The 17150-nt window shown below is 54.6% G+C and overlaps 3 protein-coding genes across 7 annotated transcripts; 2 read left to right on the forward strand and 1 right to left on the reverse strand.

Moving 5' to 3' along the window:
- The first annotated feature begins 790 nt into the window (after positions 1–790).
- Positions 791–6257, forward strand: COASY (Coenzyme A synthase). 3 transcript variants are annotated; one of them, XM_084748814.1, is made up of 10 exons: positions 791–926; positions 1241–1948; positions 2548–2762; positions 2997–3128; positions 3245–3434; positions 3519–3583; positions 3951–4035; positions 5442–5539; positions 5650–5796; positions 5896–6257. In XM_084748814.1, exons 2-10 carry the CDS (start codon positions 1252–1254, stop codon positions 5956–5958), a joined length of 1692 nt encoding a protein of 563 aa, XP_084604940.1. In that variant the 5' UTR covers positions 791–926; positions 1241–1251; the 3' UTR covers positions 5959–6257. The 3 variants fall into 3 exon arrangements, with proteins under 3 accessions (XP_084604940.1, XP_084604941.1, XP_084604942.1); XM_084748815.1 differs by having other exon boundaries at positions 3248–3434; XM_084748816.1 differs by having other exon boundaries at positions 2548–2705.
- Positions 6258–6898: 641 nt separating this feature from the next.
- MLX (MAX dimerization protein MLX) lies at positions 6899–10945 on the forward strand. 2 transcript variants are annotated; one of them, XM_084748871.1, is made up of 8 exons: positions 6899–7033; positions 7439–7475; positions 7926–8015; positions 8279–8385; positions 8569–8668; positions 8785–8884; positions 9198–9399; positions 10573–10945. In XM_084748871.1, exons 1-8 carry the CDS (start codon positions 6992–6994, stop codon positions 10627–10629), a joined length of 735 nt encoding a protein of 244 aa, XP_084604997.1. In that variant the 5' UTR covers positions 6899–6991; the 3' UTR covers positions 10630–10945. The 2 variants fall into 2 exon arrangements, with proteins under 2 accessions (XP_084604997.1, XP_084604998.1); XM_084748872.1 differs by having other exon boundaries at positions 6975–7195.
- Positions 10946–11240: 295 nt separating this feature from the next.
- PSMC3IP (PSMC3 interacting protein) lies at positions 11241–17094 on the reverse strand. Of its 2 annotated transcripts, none has more exons than XM_084748874.1 (8): positions 15820–17094; positions 15636–15736; positions 15414–15503; positions 13333–13444; positions 12424–12569; positions 12291–12344; positions 12090–12149; positions 11241–11398 (listed from the first exon to the last, which is right to left on the reverse strand). In XM_084748874.1, exons 1-8 carry the CDS (start codon positions 15851–15853, stop codon positions 11297–11299), a joined length of 699 nt encoding a protein of 232 aa, XP_084605000.1. In that variant the 5' UTR covers positions 15854–17094; the 3' UTR covers positions 11241–11296. The 2 variants fall into 2 exon arrangements, with proteins under 2 accessions (XP_084605000.1, XP_084605001.1); XM_084748875.1 differs by having other exon boundaries at positions 11241–11999.
- Between the last annotated feature and the right edge of the window lie 56 nt (positions 17095–17150).

Here is a 17150-nt window from a genome sequence, read left to right on the forward strand (position 1 = left end):
AGAAGACGACGACGACAACGCTGGGTTACTTAACAAATTAGTTACTTTATAAGGCCAGATTTCTGGACCCCAGCACTTTTTACAGGTCTTTCTGTCTCCGCCCCCGTCCCTCCCCCCCATCCAGGGCCTTTCTATGTAACTCAGGCTGATTTCCAATTTGCAGCGATCCCTCTGGGACAAAAGCTGGGGCCGTAGATCACCCCTAGTTCTTTACAGGAAGCCTGAGGCTTGGTTTTCTTTTCTGTGATCTCCGTGGGATGTTTTCTGATGGTTATCTGGCTTCCCTCGACACCAGCGACTACCAACTGGACTTTCCGGTCTTCTTTAACTTCGCTGGGAATTCGTACCTCTAGGTCTCCCTTTCCCGGAGCTACTGAGCTAGCACGGTGAGCTACTACTGTCTGTCCTTGCAAACAGAGTGCAGAGCTGCATGGCGCCCAGAGTCTTACAGACGCTGCGAGACCCCTAGGTGTTCCTAAGCACGCAGCTGTGTGCGGAATGGGTATATGGGTAGAGCTGTCTAGTTGCTTTGGTAGGAAAGCTGACCCGGAACAAGCACAGCAGTAGTCCCACTGTCCCCATCTCTGGCACTGGGAAGCAACGCCCAGATAGGTCTGGCTTTGCCAAGCGCCTTCTAGCAAACTGGAGAAAACAAAGGCCATCACGAGTCCGCGAAATAGGCTTCGCAGCCCTCCCGGGCCGCTTCTGGCCAGTCTAAGCGGATCCAGTGCCAGGGTTTCGCGCAGCCTGCAAGCTTCTGTGCTCAGCCCCGCCCCGACGCGCCCCGCCCCGCCCCAGAAGTCTCAGCCGAATTCTTCCATAACTGGGAGTTGCACTGTTTGACTGCTCTGAGTTCCCGTAGCTCGCTGCTGGGAGGCTAGAGGGCAGTGCTTCCGGGCCGCAGCCTAGGACGCCTCCACGGCGCTGTAAGTAGAAGCCGAATCTCAAGAGTTCAGTGAGTAGGAAAGCAGCCCGAGCCACGGCGTCCCCTCTATCCCTCAGCCTCCGAGTCTTCGCAGATGCCGGTTCAACTTAACAGGAGAGGCTAGGATTCCTAACGCTCCAACCCCATGACTCAGGGGTACCTGGCTGGTTCCTCCCGCCAGGATCCTGGTTACCATCACCGAGCCCCCCCCCCCCCAACGTGCTCCTGGTCCCTCCTCCTGCATCCTTGTTGCCCTGCAGGCTTTAGGCCTCAGCCCCATCTAGTCACTCGCTTCGTCTCCCTGACTGTCTGCAGGCCTGGATAGCATGGCAGTTTTCCGCTCCGGCCTCCTGGTGCTGACGACGCCGCTGGCCACCCTGGCCCCACGCCTGCCTCCCATCCTGACCTCGGCTGCCCGCCTGGTGAACCACACCCTCTATGTACACCTGCAGCCGGGCATGAACCTGGGGGGACCCGCTCAGCCCCAGGCCAGCCCTGTGCAGGCCACATTTGAGGTTCTGGATTTCATCACGCACCTCTACACTGGCGCTAACGTGCACAGGCACCTGGATGTCAGAATCCTACTGACCAACATCCAAACCAAGAGCACCTATCTCCCCGTCCTGCCCTCAGTCCAGAATCTAGCCCACCCTCCAGAAGTTGTACTGACGGACTTCCAGACCCTGGATGGGAGCCAGTACAACCCCGTTAAACAACAGCTAGAGCGTTACGCCACCAGCTGTTACAGCTGTTGCCCACAGCTGTCTTCTGTGTTGCTGTATCCGGATTATGGGACTGGAGAGCTGCCTGTGGAGCCTCTGAATGCGCCCTTACCCTCCACCATAAGGCCAGCTTCCCCGGTTGCCAGGTCTCCCAAGCAGCCTGTGCGCGGCTACCACCGCGGGGCCGTGGGTGGTACTTTTGACCGCTTGCACAATGCCCACAAAGTGTTGCTCAGTATTGCCTGTATCCTGGCCCAGGAGCAGCTTGTGGTGGGAGTAGCGGACAAAGATCTGTTGAAGAGTGAGTGGGGGGGGGGGGGGACCCCGAGGAGGGCAGTGGAGGACACGCGGCACACGTTTCCTTGCCTCCCCGAGTTGCCAAGATCAAAGAAGGGTAGGGCCACCCGTCACCTTTTCAGAAGGGCACAGTGCTTGTCACCCTGTTAGTGCTAAGGGACTAGCAAATGAATATGCGTGGTATCCTCAGTGTGTGTGTGTGTGTGTGTGTGTGTGTGTGTGTGTGTGTGTGTGGTCCGGTCACCTTTAATGGAGTCAGAGCTCCCCAAATGGGGAACTAAGGGATCTGCACCTCATGGTTCTCCGAGTGATGAGCACGATGAAGGGAGCGGGTGGAGTGGTGCTTGGGATTCCCAGGCTAGCCGACACCTGCTTCCCTGTAGCCATTCCCTAGTGGCCTGTTCTCTGGGTACCCACCAGCCCCTTGCAGTGATCAGGCTGCTTGTTTGATTCCTCCCTTTTGCGCCCCGCCCCATTCCTCCAGCCCCGCTGCCGCCACCAAAGGGTGTCCCAGTTTCACCCTTTCTTGCTGCCACTCCAATGCTTGGGGGAGGTCTACCCCAGAGGGGAAGATCTCACCGTTGCTCTCGGCCCCTTCCTCAGGCAAGTTGCTCCCCGAGCTGCTCCAGCCTTACGCGGTGCGTGTGGAACATCTGAGTGAGTTCCTGGTGGACGTGAAGCCCTCTCTGACTTTTGATATCGTCCCTCTCCTGGACCCCTATGGGCCTGCTGGGACTGACCCCACCTTGGACTTCCTGGTGGTCAGCGAGGAGACCTACCGTGGGGGGATGGCCGTCAACCGCTTCCGCCTTGAGAATGTAACCCCTGAAGGAGCCTGGCAGAGGGAATGGAAGGGGGGGCGGCCTGTCAGAAATACTGTGGCCCCAGAGTAGGGACGAGGGGGATGGGGGGGCCAGGCTGAAAGAAAGCAGAAGGGACTTGGCCTGTGGCGTTGGAGGAGGAGAGGGGTAGGTAAAGGAAAGGGCCGACTGGGGTTCCTGGTGAAGTCTCTTTTCCCTAACTCCCTTTTCCTCCCTCCCCCTTTACCTCAGGGTAAGGAGGAACTCGCCTTATACCAGATACAGCTGCTGAAGGACCAAAATCACAGTGATACCGAAGAGGACAAGGTCAGCTCCTCCAGCTTCCGTCAGCGCATCCTGGGGAACCTGCTTAAGCCTCCCAACGTGAGCCTCCTCTTCCTCCTCCCTGACTGGGCATGCTGAAGGGTGGAGACAGGCTCCCCTGGACGCCTGAGCTTGAACTCCCTGGTAACTGGGGTTCCCCGCTTACCTCTCTCCAGCAGAGGCCAGAGCTTCCGTCAGGCCTGTATGTGCTTGGGCTAACTGGCATCAGTGGCTCCGGGAAAAGCTCAGTAGCTCAGCGCCTGAAGGGCCTGGGAGCATACATCATCGACAGTGACCTGCTGGGCCATCGGGCCTATGCTCCCGGGGGCCCCGCCTACCAGCCTGTGGTGGAGGCCTTTGGGACAGGTTCTACCTGGAGAGGGGTGGAGGTGGCCTGAGGTGGGAAGATGGCCTGATCGCTTTGCTTAGCCTTCTTTCTGTGTCACCCAGATATTCTCCATAAAGATGGGACCATCAATAGGAAGGTCCTGGGCAGCCGGGTGTTCGGAAACAAGGTGAGCACACACACACCTAGCCAGGAATTGGTCAGCGGCCAGGCCTGGTGGCACACGCCTTTGATCCCAGCCAGCACTTGGGAGGCACAGGCAGGCCGATCTCTGTGAGTTTGAGGCCAGCCTGGTCTTACAAAGCGAGTCTAGGATAGTCAGGGCTGTTACACAGAGAAGCCCTGTCTCGAAAAACTTAAAAAAAAAAAAAAAAGAAAGAAAGAAAGAAAGAAGAAAAGATATTCTACACCAGATCCATGGGCGGGGGTCTAGTGGATGCCCTAGTGTGGCACAGGAAGTCAAGTCTCTGTCCACTAGGCTGGCTGTATTTCTCAGGGAAGCTAACCTCTGTCTACTCCCTCTGTCCCCTCCCCAGAAGCAGCTGAAGATCCTCACAGATATCATGTGGCCGGTTATTGCAAAGCTGGCCCGAGAGGAGATGGATTCAGCTGTGGTTAAGGGTGAGTGAGTGGGAGGGAGGGGTGAGTGAGTGGGTGGGAGGGGTGAGTGAGTGAGTGGGAGGGGTGAGTGAGTGGGTGGGAGGGGTGAGTGAGTGGGTGGGAGGGGCGAGTGAGTGGGTGGGAGGGGCGAGTGAGTGGGTGGGAGGGGCGAGTGAGTGGGTGGGAGGGGTGAGTGAGTGGGTGGGAGGGGCGAGTGAGTGAGTGGGAGGGGCGAGTGAGTGAGTGGGAGGGGTGAGTGAGTGAGTGGGAGGGGTGAGTGAGTGGGTGGGAGGGGCGAGTGAGTGAGTGGGAGGGGCGAGTGAGTGGGTGGGAGGGGCGAGTGAGTGGGTGGGAGGGGCGAGTGAGTGGGTGGGAGGGGCGAGTGAGTGAGTGGGAGGGGCGAGTGAGTGAGTGGGAGGGGCGAGTGAGTGGGTGGGAGGGGCGAGTGAGTGGGTGGGAGGGGCGAGTGAGTGGGTGGGAGGGGCGAGTGAGTGGGTGGGAGGGGCGAGTGAGTGGGTGGGAGGGGCGAGTGAGTGGGTGGGAGGGGCGAGTGAGTGAGTGGGAGGGGCGAGTGAGTGAGTGGGAGGGGCGAGTGAGTGAGTGGGAGGGGTGAGTGAGTGGGTGGGAGGGGCGAGTGAGTGAGTGGGAGGGGCGAGTGAGTGAGTGGGAGGGGCGAGTGAGTGAGTGGGAGGGGCGAGTGAGTGAGTGGGAGGGGTGAGTGAGTGGGTGGGAGGGGTGAGTGAGTGGGTGGGAGGGGTGAGTGAGTGGGTGGGAGGGGTGAGTGAGTGAGTGGGAGGGGTGAGTGAGTGGGTGGGAGGGGTGAGTGAGTGGGTGGGAGGGGCGAGTGAGTGAGTGGGTGGGAGGGGCGAGTGAGTGAGTGGGTGGGAGGGGTGAGTGAGGGGGCAAGGAGTGGGAGGGGTGAGTGAGTGGGTGGGAGGGGTGAGTGAGGGGGCGAGGAGTGGGAGGGGTGAGTGAGTGGGTGGGAGGGGTGAGTGAGTGGGTGGGAGGGATGAGTGAGTGGGTGGGAGGGGTGAGTGAGTGAGTGGGAGGGGTGAGTGAGTGGGTGGGAGGGGTGAGTGAGTGGGTGGGAGGGGTGAGTGAGTGAGTGGGAGGGGTGAGTGAGTGGGTGGGAGGGGTGAGTGAGTGGGTGGGAGGGGTGAGTGAGTGAGTGGGAGGGGTGAGTGAGTGGGTGGGAGGGGTGAGTGAGTGGGAGGGGTGAGGAGTGGGAGGGGGTGTGTGGTGGGAGGGGTGAGGAGTGGGAGGAGTGGGAGGGGTGAGGGGAACAGTCGAATGGGACAGGTAAACTTTAATTCCCTGTGGGACCTTCCTTGGCCCTAGGCAGACCATTCACTGCCTAGGACTCCGTGTCTGCGCTGACAGGTAGCAGATGCAAGGTGCTGCTGGCAATGACTAGGATTTCCCCACAGGAAAGACCCTGTGTGTCATTGATGCTGCTATGCTGCTTGAAGCCGGCTGGCAGAACATGGTGCACGAGGTGTGGACCATTGTTATCCCCGAGACTGAGGTATCTGGACCCCCACTCCACCCCGTCTGAGCCCATGGCACACAGTGTCCTGCTCTGATCCTGTCCGCTGAGCTTGGATACTTCCTGATCCGTGTGTCATCCGTGCCCAGGCTGTACGGCGCATCGTAGAGAGGGATGGATTGAGTGAGGCAGCTGCTCATAGCCGGCTGCAGAGCCAGATGAGCGGGCAGCAGCTGGTAGAGCAGAGCCACGTGGTTCTGAGCACCTTGTGGGAACCACAAGTCACACAGCGCCAGGTTGGTGCAAAGGGAAAAGACCAGGTTGTTGGAAGGGAAGGTTCCGTGGTTTTCTTCCTGACCCTGCCTTTTCTTCTAACCATTCTGGACTGGCCGAAGGTGGAAAAAGCCTGGAATCTCCTACAGAAACGTCTCCCAAAGGCTCACCAGACCAAGAACTGAGAATGGATTTTCTGTGGCGCCCAACTGGCCCGTGGAGCTAACTCATCTGGTGGTGAAGAACGGGGGGCCTCGATGTTCACCGGGCCTCAAAGGCTTCAAGCTAAGCTGCGCAGGACACAGAAGCCTGGAAGTCTGCCTAACATGCTGGAATCTGGCCAGCACCGAGGACACAGCTAAGGGACCAGTCCCCTCTAGGGTGCTGCCCGCTTTGTGGTGGTGGATGTGATGTCTACCCCATGTTGATGGGTTGTGGTAAAGAACGGACCCAGTAACCGAATTAAAGATGTTTTCCTAGTGCCGCCTATGTGGTTTCTGCTTGCTGCTCCAGTGCCTCCATTTGCACCTTTAGGCTCCTAATTCAGGGCTGGGGAGTGCTGTGGTTAAGTGTAGCCTTTGAAGCTAGCCAGGCCGAAATCAGCCTATCAGTGATGAGCTATGTGCTTTTGAGTATGTTACATACTTTACTGTAAGCCTAACTTAAAAGGCTTTATACAATGCTTAATTCCACAAAACACCTTGTCAGAGACCAGCCGGGTGTTGGGAGATCAATGCTGGAGGAAGCTTTGTACCCTATTGGATCAGATCATGTGACATTGGGGAAGTTCTTGACCCTGATGAGGTTGCTGCCCCGCCCCCCCATCAGCTGTGCGCGTGCGTACTCGGAGTCACACTGTTCCGATTTTATTTTCCTGAGACTAGGGCTCTCTCATGGGTTCTACCACACTTCTAGCCTTTTTGACAATTTTTTTTGAGGGTGCTCCATTGAACAGAAAGTCGCTGCCATTCTAGATTCTTATTCGGAGGCAAGCAGGGACCCGCGAGGGTTGACACTTAGTGCGTTAATGCGAGATGGGCAGGTGTAGCCACCGCCAGCAGGCGTTTACTAACTTAAGTCGCGCAAGCGCAGCGCTTTCGCCCCGCCCATGCCCGTGACCCCGGATTGGTGGGTTGGATCACGTGACTGAGCCTCGCCTCTTCCTGGAGGCTGGCAGGGGCCAGTCCGCTGGCTTGTTTCCGGTTCGGTAGGTCCACGATGACGGAGCCGGGCGCCTCTCCGGAGGACCCTTGGGTCAAGGCAAGCTCCGCGGACGCGCACGCCGGCGAGGGGAGGGCGGGTCGGGCTCGTGCACGTAAGGGGTCCGGAAGACGCGGGGCTCCCCAGCTATCCCCAGATTCTCCCCTGCTGTCCGGGCCCCGGGGCTGCAGAGAAGACAGCTCTCACCAGGCGTGTGCCAAGGTGGGGAGACAAACGAGGCGTGTGCGCGGCAAAGAGGGGGGTCGTGCCTGGGAGGTGGGGGGGGGGGCGGCGACGGTAGGAAGCCTACAGAGAGGGGGCGGCGCCCCTGCGGCCTAGCCAGGCTTGCCTTTGGGAGACCCATTCAGCGGTCCCCTGCACCCGCGGTATGTGCATTTGCGGATTGCGCGCGCCCCTTCCTAGAGGCAAAGATCTGACAGGTTTCTTCCTTGCTTGGTGTCGCAGGTCGAGTACGCCTACAGTGACAACAGCCTGGACCCTGGTGAGTGCCTACCCCACCGTCTTCGCCTCAGGAATGAACCCTGCCTGTTTCGGTTCTATTCTTGTGGTCTTGCCAGCCACACCTGAGCACAGTCCACTGTCACTGCGCCAAGGTCTTAGCTTGAGAAGCGAGGGAGGAGCCGGAGAATAGGCAGGAAGCAACCATGCGTCACACCTGGTTCCTCTACTCCAGAACGGGAAATGGTGGAAGCAGCCGACAGCTGCGAATGTTCATTGCTGCCAGGTGCCCCCTTGTGAGCCAGAAATGACAGTCCTGTGGGCAGTGTAGACTCTAGGGACAGGAGCATTGCAGCATGAAGCGGACGGCCGTGCTGGCTGGCTTTGGCGTTGATGGGGAGAGGTCGACATTTGATGCCACTGTGCCCATAGGTGACTGAGAGCCTGGCGATGTCCCCCCACTCCTTAGTGATTGAGGCCTCTTCTTTTCCAGGGCTTTTTGTAGAAGGCACCCACAAGGGGAGTGTAGTGTCCAGAGCTAATAGCATCGGTTCCACCAGTGCCTCTTCCGTCCCCAACACAGGTAGGCAGCACCACACCCCCTCACACACCTGGGGAAATTTAGCTCTGCCGTCATCTTAGCTTTCTTAGCTAAGGAGCTCCACTATATCCACATGGGGGTGGCTGGAGCCGTGCCAGGCTGGAGGTGCACTCTCTCTCACCTCATCCAAGATAATAGGTGCCCAGAGGTTTGCCATCTCTGGGCACCAGGCTCTTCCATCTAGGGAAAGGTGGGCCGACTGTGGACCCTAAAGTGACCTCTTCCTGCCTCCATCCCGACTTTAGATGACGAGGACAGTGATTACCAGCAGGAGTCCTACAAGGAGTCCTACAAAGACCGGAGGCGGCGCGCACACACTCAAGCTGAACAGAAGAGGAGGGACGCGATCAAGGTGACTTCTCAGTCACCCTGCCCTGACCCTGCAGCCCCAGGTGTCTGCGGAGGGAGGGAGCTGGGCTAGTTCTGTGCCTGGACCTCTTCCCCCCAGCCCTCTGTGCTTTGCCCTCTGTCCCTGAGCGTGGAACTGGAATTAGAAGTGTGTGCTAGCCCGTTGTGTTCCCTGCTGTCTCCACAGAGAGGCTATGACGATCTTCAGACCATCGTCCCTACTTGCCAGCAGCAGGACTTCTCCATTGGCTCCCAAAAACTCAGCAAAGCCATCGTTCTACAGAAGAGTATGACCAGGGCGAGGGCAGGGGACGTGGTAGTGGCTGGGAAGTGACCCGGGTGTGGTGGGAAAGTTGACAGTCTTCCTGGTTACCCAACCCCTCCCTCTTGGCCCCTACTCCAGCCATCGACTACATCCAGTTTTTACACAAGGAGAAGAAAAAGCAGGAGGAAGAGGTATCCACACTGCGCAAGGATGTCACAGCCCTGAAGATAATGAAAGTGTAAGAGGGGTGCTGAACTGAGGGGGTGCTGCGCTCCGCCACAGGGCACTCTTGTTCACAGGCTGCCCTGGGGAATGCATGGAGGTAATGTTGACTCCAAGGCCGTCGCTGTAAGGCAGGACTGTCTGGCCCCACCAGTCTTGCACATATGGCAGACACCTGGAGGATGACAGAGCAGGGTGCAGGGAGCCACTGTGTCCGACTCAGTGTCTAGCTGATGTTGAACTCATCCCCAAGGGTCCCTAGGGATCCTCTTGCGGTGCGGCCTGCCGGGTTATCCTGCCTCAGCCCCGCTTTGCTTGCATGCTTTCAGGAACTATGAGCAAATCGTGAAGGCGCATCAGGACAACCCTCACGAGGGAGAGGACCAGGTCTCTGACCAGGTCAAGTTCAGCGTCTTTCAAGGCATCATGGACTCCCTGTTCCAGTCTTTCAATGCCTCTATCTCTGTGGCCAGCTTCCAGGAGCTGTCAGCTTGTGTCTTCACCTGGGTTGAGGAGCACTGTGAGCCACAGGTATGTCGCGGGCCCTGAGGTTCTCTTACTGCCTCCAGGCAAAGTGGTCCAGGCAGCCTCTGCGTTTCTTCAGGGTTATCTACAAAGTTTAGTGTTCGGTTTCACTTTGCCGCCTAGCCCAGTGAAGGTCTCCCCAGGCAAACAGGATTGAGCACTCAGTGCCAGGTCCAGCTTTGGCCCGCATCACTGGTGACTCAAAGCTACTCTACTCCTTGGCTGTCCTGTGTGGAAACCAACAGCTTGCAGTTTCTAGAAACAGTGATCTTGGAGATTATAGGACACCCCCACGTGCTCCCCCCCTTTAATCCCAGGGCTTTTTGTTGTGCTATCTCCTGCTCTTGAGGCATGGCTATTTTTTTTGCCAAATTTCCCCCTTTTGTTTCTCAACATTTCTGTTGTGAAGCACTTTAAACGCCACAACACTCAAGGACCATTACAGTGAACACCCATATCCGCCACTCCAATTATCCCAATGACATTCTCCTCTTCGTCTCCATCTTGTTTCAGGGATATTTGAAAATTAAAAGTAGGCTCTCAGGGGCTTGTATTTATTTTTTATTTATTAGGTACACAGTGTTCTGCCTGCCCGCCAGAAGAGGCATTAGATCACACTATAGTTATGAGCCACCATGTGGTTGCTGGGAACTGAACTTAGGACCTCTGAAAGAACAGTCAGTGCTCTTAACCTCTGAGCCATCTCTCCAGCCCTCCCTCCCCCTTAAAAAAAAAAAACATTTTATGTACATGCGTGTGCCTGATGTCATAGGCTCGTCTGGAACTGGAGTTGCAGGTGGCTGTGCGTCACCTGATACAGGGAGCTGGGAACAGAACCTAGGTCCTCTTTAAGAGCCCCAAGTGCTCTTTACCACTGAGACCCCCCACACACACACACACCTCCAACACCTTATTTAGTGTGTGAGGTCAGAGGAAAGCTTTTTAGTTCTTTTTTCCCACCTTTTGTGGATTTCACGGAGATCAAGCTCCAGCCACCAGGCTTGCATGCAGGAGGCTTTCCTGGCTGAGCTGTCTCACCAGCCCTTTGTGTGCTAGGAAAGTAAGGACTTCGCCAAGCTATAAGTCTATGACTATTTTACATGCCTTCTTCAAAGGAGCATGCCCAGTCTAGGCAGGTACATTAGAGGCCTGTGCGTTCACCCAAACATTCTTTCCTAGACTCTCCGAGAGATCGTGATTGGTGTCCTGCATCAATTGAAAAACCAGCTCTACTGAGGGCTCCTGCAGGCCTTTGAGTATGCTAGGCCACTGGACTGCTGGGCCTAGGAGACTGGACTGCAATGCCTCACACCGGTCAGCTGGTTTCTACTTGGTGTTTGGTTTTCCCAGCCCCGCTTCAGTGGGGTTGAGTGTTTTGTGAAAGCTTCTGATTAATTTATTATTCTCCCCACAATGTTGAACCTACCCAGCATTCTCCTCCCCAGGAAGAGACTCCAGTATAAGTCTGTCCAGGGAGCCTCATAGGAGCCCCTGGCCCTCGGCCCTTTCTCTGTCAGGTTTCTGCTTACAATCTATATACATACTTTGGAAATTGTTGGCCTCTGCTTGATCTCTTGGGCAACACTTGGCTCAAGTTTGGGTATTTTGGCAGTTCTTGAGTTGGAGAGACAGTTCCATGGCCATGAAGGGTGAAAGGCCACCCCATGGCTAGGCTAGCACTGTGTGGTCAGTAAGGCCGGGGTGCTCTTGCCAGCTCAGGAGGGCTCTCAGGTTTCTGCTGCCCCTTACGTTCTTCCACCTCCTCCCTCAGCTTGAGGAAGCAATGGCCCATCGACTCGTGCTCTGCCTCTTCCCAAAGGCAAAGAAAGGCAGGTGTCTCCCAGCACGGCATACCTGGATTTATTTTATTTTTTTATTTTTAAATATCAACAGTGCATTTTTGTTACATGGAGTTTTCCAAAATTCTAAGTGGCCCTCCAGCACACCCGCAGCCTCTTCTGTGTAGTGTGTCTGCCACCACCAGTGTTGCCTGTACTTGTAGGACCTGGGAATAAATGGCAGGGACAATTCTCAGGTCTTCTGGGGGTAGGCCAGGGCAATGCCTTGGGACTCTCAAATGTTGGCGTGTGACAACCTTTCTGTACTTTTCTCTCCCGTATTCCCTGCTGTCTTCCCCAGGTTTGATATCTGGGAAGTTTGAACATCCAGAGGAAATTAAGTATTTTTATATCAAATTACATTACAATAAATATTCCAAATGTTCCTTTAAGATTGTTATAAGTCCTTGTTGAAGCCAGGTGTGGTTCAGGACAGCCAAGGCTACACAGAGAAACCCTGTCTCGAAAAACAAACAAACAAAAAAACAAGTAAGTCCTTGTCGAGGCCTCTGCAATGTGGACAACAAGGTGGATGTGATCATCCCTGTGTGACTACCAGCCCCGAGTCCCTCTACCCAGTATTATGCTTATGTGCTTCTCTCCCCGCTGCTCAAAAGTGGAGAACAGCAAAAACAATAAGAAGGCTGCCTAAGCAAGGTGGCCAGCCCAGGATGTCTGCTCTCTTCCCAATCTCCATCCAGCTAGGGCCCTTCAGGGGTCTGGGAGCGTAACATTGTGATCTTCATCTGTCTCTATCCCAACTTCCTCCTGTGGGGCAAGGAAACGAATAACCGAGTGCTCTGGGCAGAGACCCCAGGGGAACGAGAGAGAGAGACAGAGAGAGAGAGACACACTTACAAAGAACTGCTTCTTGCTCTTGGGGTATCCTTCCAGGATTGCATCGCACAGCTCTGTGGTCTGACAAGAAACAAAGCCCCCTTTCAGGCAGATGGTAAGCAGTAAAAGGCGCTGCCTGCTGGATCACTTCGCACAGAAACCTCCCTGATGTCTGTAACTTCACACAGCACTTCCGGGGCTGCCCCTGGAATTCCCACTCACCATTCTCTTCCGCTTCCTCCACTCTTTACAATACTTCTGCCTCTCTCTGTATACCTGGAAGGAAACAACGTGACTGAGCTCCTTGGGTTCCTTCACCCCAGACCTGCACAGGCAGCCTGCAGCCCCCGCTCACCTCCTCTTTGTCTTCTGGAGTGACATGGTTGGTAGCTGCTTTGATGTTCTTCAGTCGCTCTGTGTAGCAAGCACATTCCTTTTTCAACTCCTGGATCTCTTTCTGCATCTCAGGAGTGGTCAGCGCACTCGTTAACTCCTTCAGCTCTGGAACCACATGCCCCCAGTTACTTGCCCAACAGGTAGTTCCCAGAGGTGGGATCTCTCCAGAATAGGGCCCCACATTCTGGAAAAACTCATAATCAGTTTGGTTTTTTACTTTTCTTTCCTTCTCCATCTAAAAGCAACAATGGCACATAACGTTGAGAAGACTGATATAGGTCATTAAAGAAGCGTTAATAGGGCTGCAGAGTTGGCTTAGTGGTTAAGAGCACTGGCTGTTCTTCAAAGGACCCAGGTTCAAATCCTAGCACCATGTGGCAACTCACAACTGTATGTAACTCCAGGGTATCTGATACTATCACACACACACACAGAGGCAAGTAGGCAGAACACCAATGTACATAAAATAAAATCATTTAAAAAAAAAAAGGGCCAGGCGGTGGTAGCGCACGCCTTTAATCCCAGCACTCAGGAGGCAGAGGCAGGTGATTGCTGTGAGTTTTGAGGCCAGCATGGTCTACAAACCGAGTCCAGGACAGCCAAGACTACACAGAAAAACCCTCTCAAAAAACAAAACAAAAAAAAAATGCAGTGTGCTCATATACATATAGTGGCAGGGAAAGCAAGTGGCTTGCTTGCCTTGCCCTTTTGTACACAAAAGCCATAGCTAATTCTGTACTTTCAATACAGCACCGTAGGCACCTGGCAAAGGGGTCTTAGTGCAATAACAGACTGCAGTCAAGGAACCATTCTGTTAACAGTTGTTACTTCCTAACCATGGCACCTTGGAAGGGCTGCCCAATCTTACCAGCCTCCATGTGGCGGCAGCTTTGCTGTAAGCTCTGCACCTTAGCAGTGAGGGCCACAATGTTGGCATCCAGGCTGTGGAGGTCAGCATCACTCACTGTGTCAAACTGGTCCTGCCGGCCAAGGGGAGGAATACAAGTGAATTCATGTGAGGCACAAAGATACAAACACCTATCTGGGAGGTGACATTCAAATATGTAAGAACCAAGTACATCCCAAAACCCTATAGTGAGAAACAAGGCTGTGACTAATGGTGCAGGCCTGTAATCCTAGCAATTTGGAAGGCTGAGGCAGGAGTGTTGCAAAGGAAAGGTCAGGAAACAAACGTCTATACGGTAATAAGCAGCTTGGGTAAAGCTCAGTGGCAGAGCACGCGTCTGATATGTGGGAGGCACAGGGTTCAATCCCCTCACCCTGCCTCCAACATACCCCCATAAAAAGAGAGAAAAGTTGAAATGCAAGGCCTGTCCCCAGGAGTTTCCGGTTTGGTGAAAACAGTGAAGACAGCAGGCCAGGTGTCTTTAATCCCAGCACTTGGGAGACGCAGCTATGTGGACCTCCCTGAGTTGGAGGCCAGCCTAGACTACAGACTGAGTTCTGGGACAACCTATGTAGAAAGACCAAGTCTCAAAAAAGACATGAGAAATAGATTGCCATTTAGTGATAAAACCACTCACTGTCTAAAGGAATGAAGTAACAGGAAGTGGAGAAACGCCTTCCAGGTGAGGGGCTCCTTCCCTGAGAGGTACTGCTAGGAAAGTGAGGGCCGCTAGGGATGGGTAAGAGCCTCGTCCGCTGATGCAGGGGCATACCTTAAAAGGGATGGGAATGCCATACCAAGTAGTTTGGACTGTACACTTATGCAAGGTGAGGCTTAAGAATGGGAGCTATGGGGGCTGGAGAGATGGCTCAGAGGTTAGGAGCACCGGCTGTTCTTCCAAAGGTCATGAGTTCAATTCCCAGCAACCACATGGTGGCTCACAGCCATCTGTAATGAGATATGGTGCCCTCTTCTGGCCTGCAGGCACAACACTGTATACATAATAAATAAATAAATCTTTAAAAAAAAATGGAGGCCGGGCGGTGGTGGCGCACGCCTTTAATCCCAGCACTTAGGAGGCAGAGGCAGGTGGATCGCTGTGAGTTCGAGGCCAGCCTGGTCTACAAAGTGAGTCTAGGACAGCCAAGGCTACACAGAGAGACCCTGTCTCAAAAAACCAAAAACAAATAAGCAAGCAAAAAAAAAAAAAAATGGGAGCTACTAGCCAAATCTTGTCAATAAGATAAAATTCTCAGCCATGTGCATTCATGTCATCGGCTGCGGCTGTTGTGTTCTGCCGTGGCAGGGCAGCAGAAGAGTCTAAAGATACAGCGAGGCCCCTGAGCTATCTCACCAGGCCCTGCTTTGCATTTAGCTACATCAATGGGCCTACAGCATCCTAGATGAGATCTGTGAGTACACTAAGCAGACAAGAGGGGCCGATGCAGAGCTGTAATGACAGGTTAGGCTCAACAACAACGAAAAACTAAGGCAGCCTGGTAATAACACACACTTGTAAACCCAGCACTCAGGAAGCCCAAGCCGGAGGGCAAAAGTGAGACCCAGTCTCAACCCTTTACCCTCCAAAAAAAAAAGCGGGGTATGTGGGGGTAATCAAATATAACTGATAAGCAACCATACGTATGTGAGGTAAAAAGAAACCAAGTCTAGTCTCTGGTTTGAGAAAGAGTGGTTCCCTGACAGAGGAAGGCCGGAGAGCCAGTTGCGGGGCAGAGAGTAAGCGTTCTACTTCGTCCATATTAACACTGATACTTATTATTCGGGAGGCATCTAGAGAAAAATCTGGGTGGGAGTTTACAAATCTGATGTGTTTGGGGGTAGTGGGCGGAAGAAGAAAAATAAATTGGCAAGAGGTGGGGATAGACGAAAAGACAAAGAGATGAGGCTGGGTCTTGCGTCGTCCACACCTCAGCTGATCACGGACAGTACACCTGGGTAGGTTAATTTCGTGAGGTTCCTCAACACTAGTTAACTCACTGAGACACGCTCTCAGGTGGGCGTTAATCCGCGCGAGTGCTCACCTGGTCGGCAAAATAAATCTTCTGCTTGCCGTACGTCTTTTCTTTGATCTTGCCTTGCTGGGCCAGCTGATCCAGGGCCTTCACCACCGCCTGGCAGAGGGGAGGGTGGAGCCATTAAAGTGAGCCCCCGGGCACGGGAGATTTCTGCCGGAGGACAGGGAAAGCGGGGCCCAAGCCTGACAAGGAGCAGCGAGGGGATCCCCCACAGGGGGCGGTTCTCACCGCCTTGCCCAGTCCATGGTCCTTCTGCAGGTTCCCGAACACGTCCTGGGCACTGTAGGGCCGGTTCTGTTCCTGCAGGTACCTCAGGATGATCCCTGGGGCTGCAGGAAACGAGGTAGGAAATAGAGTCACCTCCGACTTCCTCTCCCGCTCCCCTCCCGGGTCCTGCAGTCGCCGCCGTTACCTCCAGCCGCAGCCTCGGCTCGGTTTTTACTCATGGCTTTTCCCGCCACCTAACTCAAGACGGGCGGACGGACGGGTTGGTTGCTCCGGGAGACGCCTCCTTCCGGGGAAGGCCTCAACGTTGATTGGTTACAGGAGAAATCTTCCGGGAGAGCTTCCGGGACCCTGTAATTGCAGCAGCCCGGGGTCTGTAAGTAGCAGCCCCGGAACTTGTTAAAAGGTCAGCTGCCGCCGCCTGGGCCCGTCGCGCTGGCTGTAGCGATCTCCTTCCACTTTTAGCCGCGAGACCCGGTTCAGCCGTGTTGAGCCTTCGTGACCTTGAGCTAGGACCGGTTGGTGTGGGAACGGGAAGAAACTTCAGGGTTCAACTCCCGCGCCGCTCAAGATTGCACAGGGCCAGTCACCCACGGGGGTGTGACTTGTTTTCCCACGTGGAAAGGAGGGCCTGTTGGTATTTTTGCCAGAAGGGTGTTTGTGAAAACGAACACACTACCTACCATTTCCGTGTGTCGCACGTAGGGGGCGCTCGACACTAGCAGTGGCCTAAATGCCCAAGAAAGACGGTTGGGCGCGGGGGCTACTCAAGCCACAAAGCTTAATTAAGGTCGGCAGTTAGCTCAGACAGCAACACCTGGCAGGTGCTTTCCACTCCTGACCACAGTGGCCAGTCCGGTGGAGCCCGAAATAAATGTTTCTAGTTTCTGAGGTCTGCTGACGGCCAAAGAGCAGCTGTCCTTGCAGCTCAGAGTCTCGTGGAAGGGTACAGTATGAATTTTTCAAGTCTTCTGCTACTTAAAATTACTTGTTTAAGGGGCAATGTTAAGAAATTTTAAATCGGGGCTGGTGAGCTGGCTCACTGCTCTTCTGAAGGCCCTGAGTTCAACTCCCAGCACCCACGTGGCAGCTCACAACTGTTTGATGCTATCTTCTGGTGTGCAAGTGTACATGCAGACAGAGTACCCATATAGATAAATAAATGCATAAATAAAAAAGAATTAGAAATGGAAGGACTTGGCTGGAGAGATGGATCAGCAGTTAACAGCACTTGCTTATTTTTGCAGAGGGCCTGGGTTGGTTCCTGGCAATTGACTGTAATTCCAGATCTGACTCCCTTTCCCACAGGCAACATTAAGCACAACACAAACACGCGCGTGCGCACGCACGCACGCAAGCAAAACACTCATATACATAGAAAATAAATCTAAAAGAGAAAAATGCCAGCAAGGGTGTTAGCTGTGTTTATGTCTTGGTTATAGGAGGGGAAGTGGCCCCTCCAGGGAAACAGGAAGGGGCAGGTGAGCCCCTGACACCTACCTGGCTTCCTCTTCTGAG

This window comes from Acomys minous (genome assembly GCF_964271855.1).
Source record: "Acomys minous genome assembly, chromosome: 12".
NCBI classification, from domain to species: Eukaryota; Metazoa; Chordata; class Mammalia; order Rodentia; family Muridae; genus Acomys; species Acomys minous.